At 40.1% G+C, this 12117-nt stretch overlaps 1 protein-coding gene across 1 annotated transcript in view; it reads left to right on the forward strand.

Annotated features, from left to right (window-relative positions):
* The window catches only part of slc1a7a (solute carrier family 1 member 7a), a 63503-nt gene extending 51957 nt beyond the window's left edge, over positions 1–11546 (forward strand). Inside the window, exons 8-11 of the mRNA XM_072574179.1 lie at positions 1714–1908; positions 5262–5396; positions 5521–5620; positions 9368–11546. Coding sequence (XP_072430280.1) covers positions 1714–1908; positions 5262–5396; positions 5521–5620; positions 9368–9577 — 640 coding nt within the window. The 3' untranslated portion in view covers positions 9578–11546. The remainder of the gene's footprint in view (positions 1–1713; positions 1909–5261; positions 5397–5520; positions 5621–9367) is intronic.
* The last annotated feature ends 571 nt before the right edge of the window (positions 11547–12117 follow it).

Consider the following 12117-nt stretch of genomic DNA (forward strand, 5'->3'; position numbering starts at 1 on the left):
AGGGGGCAGGGTGGGAGGAAGTGTAATCTAGGTAGCTGTGGAAATCGGTCGGTTTATAGTGAATGTCCATGTTGAGTCGGTCGCCCGAGATAGAAATGGAAGGGTCTGGGAAGGGGAGGGAGGAGTCTGAGATGGTCCAGCTAAATTTGAGGTTGGGGTGGAAGGTGTTTGTAAAGTGGATGAACTGTTCAACCTCCTCATGGGAGCACGATGTAGCGCCGATGTAGCGGAGGAAAAGGTGGGGGGTGGTACCAGTGTAACTGCAGAAGGTGGACTGTTCCACATATCTGACGAAGAGGCAGGCATAGCTGGGGCCCATGCGGGTGCCCATGGCTACTCCTTTGGTTTGGAGGAAGTGGGAGGATTGGAAAGAGATGTTGTTCAGAGTGAGGACCAGTTCAGTCAGTCGAAGGAGGGTGTCAGTGGAAGGGTACTGGTTGGGTCGGTGGGAAAGGAAGAAGTGGAGGGCTTTGAGGCCTTTGTGATGGGGATTGAAGTGTATAGGGACTGGATGTCCATGGTGAAGATAAGGCGTTGGGGGCCAGGGAAGTGAACATCATGGAGGTGGTGGAGGGTGTGGGTGGTGTCCCGAACGTAGGTGGGGAGTTCTTGGACTAAGGGGAACAGGACCGTGTTGAGGTATGCAGAGATGAGTTCGGTGGGGCAGGAGCAGGCTGAGACAATGGGTAGGCCGGGGCAGTCAGGTTTGTGGATTTTGGGCAGGAGGTAGAAACGGGCGGTGCGGGGTTGTGGGACTATGAGGTTGGAGATGGTGGATGGGAGATCCCCTGAGGTGATGAGGTTATGGATGGTCTGGAAGATGATAGTTTGGTGGTGGGAGGTGGGGTCATGGTCAAGGGGGCAGTAGGAGGAGGTGTAAGGAGAAATACAACTGATGGCATGGCTAAGATTCCTGTAAAGAGGGTACACATTATTGAGTTTCCTTGGCATACAAGTCACATGGATATTGGGCAGAAAGGGTAAATTCTTGATTATGGAAATGAATGAGTAAGTTTTTTTTGAGCACCATTGAGGGTAGGGAAAGAGGAAGAGAGGGTCTGAAAATACCACAGTTGGTCTCATTTTGTTGCAAGGAAATGGCAGCCTGGATCATTCCCCCCCACCCCCACCGCTCTGCCCTATTAACCCCACACAAAACAAGCTGGTCATGCAAGAGCACTATTTGTGCAGTGTCAGAATAGCTCCCAGTTCTCTGGCTCTCTATTGGATAGCTGTCTCCTTTCATTAGGCACACTGATGGCCCAGCCCAGTTCCTGTGCATTGTGTCAAAAACAGCCCTGGAACAAGTTATCATTTGACTTTTTTAAAAAAGCATTTTCTACTTGACTTGTTCAGAGATGTTGTGACACATCTTTGGAGCACGTGGGACCTGAAAACAGATTTCTTGGCTCAGAGCTAGGATCTTTACCACAGTTCCACATGAACCCTTATCCAGTGGCTTGTTAACTGCCTCAGTTGATTGGCTACAGCTTTTTAGTGAGTTGATGCAACTTCCAAGAAGGCATTTCCACTAAATTCATGGGAAAGCAGGAGACTTGTCAGGAAGTTGACCTCATACATTTCCAGTAGAGCCACCTCAAAATCCTACCTCTGCCTCAGGATGAAAATGCACTTCATTGGATCTGCATGGGTGGGTTCACTATTTGAAGTTTGCACTATGGTCTAACTATGGCTGCCATTGATTATTTGCAGTTCTGCCACTTTGCCAATCACCTTCAAGTGCCTGTTGGAAAATAATCATATCGACAGAAGAATTGCGAGATTTGTATTGCCTGTGGGAGCTACAATCAACATGGATGGCACTGCCTTGTATGAAGCTGTAGCAGCAATATTCATAGCACAGGTTAACAACTATGAACTGGACTTTGGACAAATTATTACTGTAAGGTAAATGGAGTTTTCATTTATTTGAGCTCATTGAAATTTTGTAGCTTCTAGTTGTAAAAGATAGTTTGTACCAGCAAGGGTTAACTCATATATTGTGGTGCAGTGGTAGTGTCCCTACCTCCAAGCCAGGAGGCATTGGTTCAAGTCCCACCTGCTCCAGAGGTATACCATAATATTCCTGAACAGATTGATGAGAAAATATCTGTAACAGACTCTTCCTAAGAGGAGCTAACCAGTTTTACTTTCTGGTTATGTGCTGTATCAGTTCTATGTTTGCTCTATGAGAATGTTTCAGTAGCAGTGATGTAAAAACTTACTTTGAATTTGAGCTTGATATCTCTCAAGAGACTGTTATTTATTACAGATGGAATGTAACAAGCTGTTTACTGACATACTATAAACATATGTTATGAAGATGCAACCATCTTCTGCCTTAGATGTCACGTAGGCATCTTTCCTTCTGGTATCAGTAACTTTGTTTCATAACTTTGTGGGCGGCACGGTGGCACAGTGGTTAGCACTGCTGCCTTGCAGCGCCGGAGACCCGGGTTCAATTCCCGCCTCAGGCGACTGACTGTGTGGAGTTTGCACGTTCTCCCCGTGTCTGCGTGGGTTTCCTCCGGGTGCTCCGGTTTCCTCCCACAGTCCAAAGATGTGCAGGTCAGGTGAATTGGCCATGCTAAATTGCCCGTAGTGTTAGGTAAGGGGTAGATGTAGATGTAGATGTAGATGTAGATGTAGATGTAGATGTAGATGTAGGGGTATGGGTGGGTTACGCTTTGGCGGGGCGGTGTGGACTTGTTGGCCCGGAGGGCCTGTTTCCACACTGTAAGTAATCTAATCTTAAAAAAAAATGAACAGGATTGGTCACAGCAAATCTACCCAACTCATCCCAGGTGGTTCTGACAGAAGCCAACATGCACAAGAATTCTCATCAACTGCTCTTTGGGGTTTGTATCAATGGGAGCCACTTGCCTTTCAATACATTATCCAGTTTGCCATTAATTTTGCATTCTGCCTGCTGTTATTAGGCCACAGGGAGCCTTAAACTTGTCTTCATCTAACACAGAAATATACACTTTCTCTTTTTATTTGCAGTATGTTTCACCTGAGGCCAGACAATTCTTTAGGTTCAGAGTCAATATTGAGCGTCATAGGACCAAATACTTTTATTATTGCTGCTCTTTATGAGGTGGAATTTTCCAGGGCTAAATAGAATACGATTGTTTGAGTCTTTTCCCGATGCGGATCATTGCCAATGGATGTATCCACTATTTCTGTTCAGTGTCTGATGTCTTATAACTGAATGGATTGCAAGGCCACTACAGAAAACATTGCAATGTTTTTTGGGAATGCAGTCAGAGATAGGCCACACCAGCTAGGTTATACCAGTAAGGGATGGCAGATTCCATTTTTAATATTAGTTACTCATTGGATTTATAAAGAATCCAATGATTTATATTTTGATTTTGAGTCCATGAATTACTATATATATTGGATCAGTTTCATCATTTCCATAGTAAAATGAAAATCTCCATGGAATTTGAGCCTTCCATCTGTCAGTTAATAGACGTAGATACAGTTAAAATGACATTGGATTCACCTCCTGATTTAGTGAGTTTCAGTTTTAATTTTCAGATGCTCAGGAGGCTGATAAAATCCTTGAATGATAATGCAGATAGTGTCATGCTGCAATCTTACCCACAGGCCTGTATAGGGAAACCACACCTCTTGTGATATCTTTGCCAAGACAAACCTTTCAGGGAAAGGATACAAGAAATCCAGAAAGTTAAGCAGTTTGAAAAGTTAACGGTGGTGATGTGGTTAATTGTAGGCCAATGGGAATTGATGTTTCCCTTGGACCCTTCAGGCATTGCTCCTCCTTACTTCCCCCTTATTATCCCATTCAGACCACAGGTTTTCTCTTCATTCCTTTCAGCCATTTACTGCAGCACCATAGACCATTCTCTTAGATCGTCAACAGTAGTCTCCTGCTGTCCAAATTCCCACATTCTCCCACCAGCTGGGAGTAATACCTACTGGCTTCAGATGGGAGTTAGATCTCTAATGTAAAATGAGGCCTGGGAGCTATGGTGTCTACATGAACTCTTAGCACCAACATAACAGCTTGCTGCCCTTTTCCCCCCCCCCCCCCACCCTGTCCACTTTACCAATCCTAATCACTCATACAACAGCTAGCACACTCTAGATTCCAAAACCAGTACTAAAATACACAACTTGTTACATTCCTTCGGAAAGGGTGACACTGCCAGAGCACAGCAGGTCAGGCAGCTTCCGAGAAGCAGGGGAGTCAACGTTTCAGGTATAAGCCCTTCATCAGGAATTCCTGAATGCTTCAATATGGATGTTTTCCTGAAATCAAAACAATAAACATATTTTGGATAGGTAACACAATGATGTAAATAGTGAGCTGTAAAGATTGTATTCGGAGATGCGTTTCCTGATTGGGGCTGTTAATCTGGTCCAATCAGGGAGCCCTGGCTGACAAATAAGGACAGGAGTATCAGAGGTTCTCTTCTCTTAGAGTTGGCTCTGAGGGAGCTGGATCAGTGCCAAGGACTCTCCACATATAAATAAAGAGTGACTTGGTGATGGGATACTGGCCTCTGTGGAGATACTTCACAAACTTGACAGTGGTGCCTTTGTGGTCAACTAACCTGTTAATAAACAAGGTTTTGGAAAGTAGGCAAAAGTGAGGACTGCAGATGCTGGAAACCAGAGTTTAGATTAGAGTGGTGCTGGAAAAGCACAGCAGGCCAGGCAGCATCCGAGGAGCAGGAAAATCAACGTTTCAGGCAAAAGCCCTTCATCAGGAATGCTTTGGAAAGGTTTTGGAAAGTGTCTATCTTCAACTGGAATTATATAGCAGCAACAATTTGATGCCTTCAACTTATTATAATCTTGGTTTTGTTGTGCTGCTAAAGAATATTTAGAGTCTGCTGATCTGAAGAGAACTTATTTAAGAATAATCTTACTGTGACTTCAGCTTGCCGCAAAGCTATGAGAGAGCAAGTTCATGTAGCATTGTATCACTTCCTGTAATAATGTAGGCCATGCCTCAATAGCGTATCACACTGACTGACGTAGCATTTGGACAACACAACTCTGCAGAAGTATTTATGCCAACTGTGCAGAATTGAGTAATCAAGTGTACAAAAAGGAAGTCAAAGTTGAAGATGGCATCATTCTTTATATCACAGGATTGCAGGAGATGTGGATAAAGTGCCCACTCTCAATCACAAGAGGAGAGTTAGATGCCAAAGCAGCAAAACATTCATTAAAAGTTGGATTTCCACTTTACAGTAATATCTTGTTATTGTATATTTTTGCAGCATAACAGCCACAGCAGCCAGCATAGGTGCAGCAGGGATTCCACAAGCTGGACTGGTCACCATGGTTATTGTCTTGACATCTGTTGGTCTTCCTACAGATGACATCACTCTAATAATTGCAGTAGACTGGGCACTGTAAGTTGTAAAGCAAAGATTTTTTCCTATTTTTGCTATTTATAAACCTTACAAGAAGTTGTTTCTACCTCGCTGGCTGGTATTTTAACAGAGAGCTAACATTTAGTGGCTTCTTTTTTGAAAGGGATAGATTTCGGACCATGATTAATGTCCTGGGAGATGCTTTGGCAGCTGGAATCATGGCTCATATCTGCCGAAAGAATTTCACTCAGGAAAATGATGAAGTAGGAAAATTATTTTGTTCTCTTTTCAAACTTGATTTTACTCAACAGATGTGCTTTGTGGCTTATTAACTCTTTTAAAGACTGGACATCTGATGATTGGACATGGAAAATAACTTGTTATGTTCAACCAATAGCACAGTGGCTGTACCTGTTGATTATCTGCTATGACAATAAGTCTTTCAGCAAAAAAAAGATGCCAGGTTTGACCTTTGATCTAAATTAATTTATCCCAGGCAAAGCAACCAGGACATCTCTTGAAAAGAGTGTGAATGTGAGGTGAAGACAGAATCAGTTTCAATTAAGACATCCATGTGGCCTCATTCTACATTCTCTAAGATTTGCCTTCAAGATTTAACATCTTTTGGCAAGATGCCAGAAGCTAACACCCACAGACCTGCACTTCATTTAGGGCAGGAAGCAAAACGTCTAAACAGTGATTACAATAATTAAACTATCTTCTCAATGCCCAGAAAATATTAGAACTTTTTAAATACAGTCTCTGACAGTGTTAGTTTATTCTTGCAGAAGTGACTGTTTCTTGCTGTACTTGAATCTTTCCATGCTGAAATTGCAATGTATTTGCTTGAGACTAACATGACCATGCTTTTTTTTTTGATGTGTACGATATTGCTTTGGTAACTTCTTCAGAAGAAAATATTTCCTCCAAATAGATTTAAGGTGAGGAAAGAAAAACAGCCTGTCATTATTTTGTCGATGTTACCTGGTACACACCTAACCTGATTTTTATAGAATTGCATTACTAAAGGAAAATCTGGTGGAATGCGGAATATGTGACCAGTTGACTACCACTAGGTTCCAGCTACTGCTGAGAGTTGTTTCAAATCTTTTCCATGTGATAGGATGTGACAGCGCCAACCTTATCAGAGAATTAGGCTCTGTGATTCTATTATGTAGCTTTTAATAAAAGATTTTTCATACACTCCCACAGTTTTCAGCTTCCTTGTGACAGTGACACAAAACCTTGTGCCAAAGAAAATCAACAGAAACAATTTAAGTCAATTCCCCTTGGCCTTACAAAACATTTTAATATTAAAAAAAACATAATTGATCCAACATACTCCCTACAACATCAAGTTTTGAATTGATCCTTTCTGATCGCTGCATGTCACTAAGTAATTTAATATAGATAACTACAATAATCTGAAAGCATTTAAGAGCCATGGATTATAATTATCTTCATTATTTTCCTGCTATTTGGATTTTCTTTATTGTGGCCAGAAATCACAACACGACTCTGTGTGACTCAAACACTATCGCATCATCACTCAGAGGGCAGCTCCAAAAACAAATCTGAAGTCTCCTTGCACTCTTCACCAAATCCAGAAGCTATTTTTCAATCCCCACTTTATTTGAGGAAGCAGCTTTTGGTGATCAGCTTGAATATTAAATGTACCTGTAGTAGCAGTATCAGCCCAATGATGTTTTGCTGAAACTGCTTCCTTATAGTGAACAGATTCAATGAGCCTTCTGTTTATACAGTGCACTCCATGCAGACATATCCTGTTCCGTGATCTGCCTGGGCAAACTTCAACTCAGTGTAGAGCTCACTCTAAATCTTACCAGTACCCTTTCTGGTTTGTTGTTGGACTTGTCAGTTATTAGTACTGGCTGGAGAAAAAATTCTGATCACTATTGATAGTGGCCTTTGGAAAATGGAGAAATGATTTACATCATATTTTGTAATTTCCTATCCACAAAATGTATTGATTATGTCCCAAAAGGGATTGCTTGAGATCATGCCATGCTCAATCATTACCTACCTACACAGCAGCTCCTCATATCACTGAAGAGAACACAACATTTCGTCTTATGGCTTTCTGTCTCTGCAGTTATATTGAAGTCACTTCACTTTGATTACCAGTATCAACCTTTTAAATACAGTGAGAAGGGGCGCTGAAACTAATCCTAAATTTTGGTGACCAAAATTAAGGGACAGTCGTCTTTTAAGATATGTTGCCCTGCCAGATTGTAGCTGGATTTAGAATTTCCTTAGGTTTCTTCTAATCAGACACTATATCTTAATTGGCATATAAGTGCAGTTTCTGGTGATCTTTTGCCATCATTATGGTGGCCCATTAGTAATAATTGTATGTGTGTTATGTCTGAACTTCAATCATTCTAACACTCCATGATGTACCATTTTGCTGAAGTTTATGATGTGAAGGCTATGTTATACTTCCTAACTAATAGAGAATGATGCAAAGGGCCATCCAGTGATTTCACTAGATGGAAATTAAACCTTCTAACTTTGTATTTATGTCTGAGTGTTCAGGGGTTTGGTCAGGGGAATGGCAAGGCGATGTGAAGGGGGCAGTGAGTGGGTTGCCAGGGGAATGCAGAGTGCATTTCTAAAGATAACTGGTTGTGGAAGGAGAGGCAATATTGGTGGTTGCAACACAATGATGTCTGTGGAGTCTTCTGGTTCCAGCGTGTTGGCAACAGGTGTGCATTTCAAACATAAGAAACAATTCCAAGTTTCCAAGTGGGGAGCAGCCCTCACAGAAATAATATTGTGAGAAATAAGACGAGATTTTTGATCCATTGATTCTAATAGATGCAAAATCACTGCTACATGCATGTGATTTCTCACAATGCATCATCTGCAGCCACTACCATGAAATGCTAGAAGCATTGTGGAATTGACTCCACAAATTAGAAGCCTTCATAAAGCATTGTATGGAGATATTGATGAATTCTAATTCTACTTTTCAGTCCAAATCTGTCACCAAAAAATACAGAAGGTATTGCTACTGCATGACTGCATCATCTAATAAATGAATTAGTGAGAATGAAAAATGTGCCCCGAAAATTAAAAAGTAATCTCGATAGAACTGTTAAGGAGAGCCCTGGTGTGTAGGCTATGTAGAACTGAGATACTTATTACAGTGAATCATTCTATTGCCCTCAACTGGGAATGGGTGTGCTCCTAGCACAGAACATTCACATACTTGTGGCTGGATCAGAGTCTATTAGGGCATTTTGCATATTGACAATTTTGAAAAGTATGTGTTCTAGTGAGAGGAATCACCGTAGTCTAAACGTTTTGGTGGGGGAGATAAAGACATGAACAGTCAAGGCTGTCAACCATGGCTGCTATGGGGAGTTTGATGTGTATCCCTTGCCACTTTCTCTGTTTTATCTGTAAGGAGATGATAGTCAGTGAACCAGATGCCATGCCTTTTTGCTGAAATAAAACTAGCTGAGTTTCCCAGGTCAATTTCACCTTTGCACCGGGAGCAGGAGACTGAAAGAGAAAAGTACAATCAATATCACAAGTTCATTCTATATAATATATCCCTCAGATATAGTAACTGACTGAATTCACACTGTTTTGGATTTCTTAAATATGATGTCCTGGCATCTTGAAATGCTATCCATTATCCTTACCTTCCATAGAACCTGTTTGATTCAATACTTGGGACACAGGAGTAAATTTACATCGTCACTGGGTGATCATGCAGGAGACTGGGTCAGTTGTCTTGCTTTTCTGCCTAATTATATCAATGGAATTTAAACCATATGGTTCAGTAATAGATGAGTAATCCACTGCATTGGGCAACTCCCCATGAAACGAAAATTAGAACTTACACTGATAATTTTGAAACTTATCATCTTAACTGTATTGCCAATACCGATTAATCATTGCGTGAGTAATTGCCAATTTATCAAATTGTTCAGCAACAGTGAGTGATCTATCTAATCATCTCATTATTTTATCTTATTTAGGTTCCACTGATTGGTGAAACAAAGCCTATAAGCATTAATCCAATCATGGCCTATCAGAGAAATGGATGCACGAATGATGCTAACAAGTCAAACAAACAAATCTATGCTATTACCCCAGATGGATCCCATAATGTACAAATAGAGTTGGGTCTCGGCACCAAAAAGGATCACTGTACCATTGAAATAGATGAGTTAGAGACCAAAGTATAGTGACGCAAATGTATATTCAACAAGAGTATTTCATGCCATATTGGTAAAATGTATGACTACCTCAGAGCTGGAAATGTTATATATTCAAGAGAAGTTAAAAAGTAGAACTGATGGATGGTAGTGCTGGAGATGCGCAGTTAATGTGTATCAATGTGACCTATTCATGCTTTGTCTCTTTTCATGAATATCACATGATTTTTGTCTATTTGGTTATTTCTTGAATTTACAATGGAATAATTTAGAGGGTACATTCTTATATTTATTTCACCTGCTAAAATAAGAGGTAGCAAATTAAACATATCTGATTTTAGCATTTTCTATCTTTCCTGATTCCTTTCTCCCATTCCCTAATGGGTTGTCTCCATTCTAGGGAGTTCAGGAAGCAGGTACATGTTGTTCTAATTCTATGAAGAGGCAAAAAAGAAGAAATTTCAATAATTATCTAGGAACTTCCCTGGGGCTCTTGTAGTGCAGTGGTAAGTAAAGTCCCTACCTCTGAACTAGAAAGTCTGCATTCAAGTCCTACCTACTCCAAGGCTATATCAGAAATCTTCTGAACCGATTAATTTAAAAATGTCTTTCCTTCCATAAAGTAGAATCTCCAATGTTAGAATCTGGATGCATTACTGAATGAAATGATGATTGTCAAGTGAGATAAAGCCCTGAAAAAATTCACCCTCTAAATCTCTAAGTCATGGCTGGTTAGAAGGCCAAAGACTTGACTTCTCTCACACGCACACACACATTCTCCAAGAATGGTTAACTGAAGAATCTTGGCAGCTAACACTTTATGTAAATTGTCGAAGCTCCATAGCTCCATTCTGGGTAGACATGTTTTACAAATACTAATCTTCATTCCTGGAAGCTGCACATTTAAGCTCTTGAGAGCCAAAGATAACTTAATAGCATCATGCTAGTATGTATTTATTCAAAATCTCTTCTAAGCACTTACAGCCCCAAATCCTGATGCATGACAACTTCTCTTCCAAGGACTTCAGCTGTTAGTTTTAAAGGAGAGAGCTAAAAGGGGAGTAGGAAAGAAGGCTAATCACATTTCAAAAGCCTGCTTATTGTAGAGGAAAAGTAAAATCAAGCTAACTAAACAGTTACCTAGTTTTACATCCTTAGAAGGAATGAGGAAGAGAAGCTCGAAGGAAGTTTTAAAGATAAATGTTAGAAAACTAGATAAACTTAATCTTACACTAAACACACTGGATCAGTTGTTTTCTCAGCATTAAGTTTTGCAGGTCCTAGCAATTAGTTTTGTGCTGTATTAAATTGTCTAGAATGATTTAATATCCTGCCTAAGTTCATTTTAAATAAGTTTCTCTAATCATTTTTTCTGCCAAGTGACAGTTCTGCTTCACTGGAACAGACTTTCTATTGCAGAATTATGCTGACCTACAACAATAAAGGATTGAAATAATGACGTAGAAATGTCAGAATTGGAGGGCATCAACAATGTATTTTTTTCAATGATTCAGGGCATAATACTTTGAATGGGCTGGCAGGTTTAAATCAGCTAATGGTCCAGTAATCACCTAATGGATGCTCTTTCATTGTTTTATGAATTTTAATTTCATATTTCTTGTACTGTTTTTATGAAATAGTTTCACTGTACATAGCTTAAATGCATTGCCATTTAATATTATCTGAATCTGAAGCAGATTATATGCTGTTTATTGTTAGAGAGATTTAGATTTTATTACCACTTAGACGTGGAATATTTTATGTCAGCTAAAACACAACAAATGTCATGTATAAAATTACTTAGTGCATCAAATGGAGATAGTATTTTCATGAAAGAATATCTGACGATGTCTCTTTCAGCATTTTTTCCAATGTCAGTCCATTGAAAGCAATTAATTCTCAAATGCTATATGACTCATTGTTTTAAGCTTATTTACCAGAAGGACAAAACTACAAGTAATCTGCCATTATTGTTGCCATTATATTTTTCCTGATTTTATTTTTTGAGTGACAATAAATTATGCTGTTTTTAAAGTTGTGTACTTTGTATGATCAGTCCTGTTGCCTATGAGATGTGGCAGATGGAGTTTAATTTAGATAAATACGAGATGTTGCATTTTGATAAAACAAATAAGGGCAGGACTTATACAGTTTCTTATAGGGCCCTGGGGAGTACTGTCAAACAGAGAGACGTAGGGGTTCACGTACGCAGTTTATTGAAAGTTGCATAGCAGATAGACAGGTTGGTTAAGATGGCATTTAGCACAATTGCCTTCATTGCTCAGACCATTGAGTAAAGGAGTTGGGACTCATATTGAGGTTGAACAGGATGTTGCTGAGGCCACTTTTGGAGTACTGTGTACAGTTCTGGTAGCTGTGCTATAGGAAGAATATTATTAAATTGGAGAGAGTTCAGAAAAGATTTACCAGGATGTTACTGGGATTGGAACATTTGAGTTACAAGGAGAGGCTGGATGGGCTAGGCCATCTTTCTCTGCAGCATAGGAAATTGAGGGGTGACACTATAGAGACTTTTAAAATCACGAGGGGCATAGATAAGGTGAATAGCA

This window comes from Chiloscyllium punctatum, chromosome 7, assembly GCF_047496795.1.
Source record: "Chiloscyllium punctatum isolate Juve2018m chromosome 7, sChiPun1.3, whole genome shotgun sequence".
Taxonomy (NCBI): Eukaryota; Metazoa; Chordata; class Chondrichthyes; order Orectolobiformes; family Hemiscylliidae; genus Chiloscyllium; species Chiloscyllium punctatum.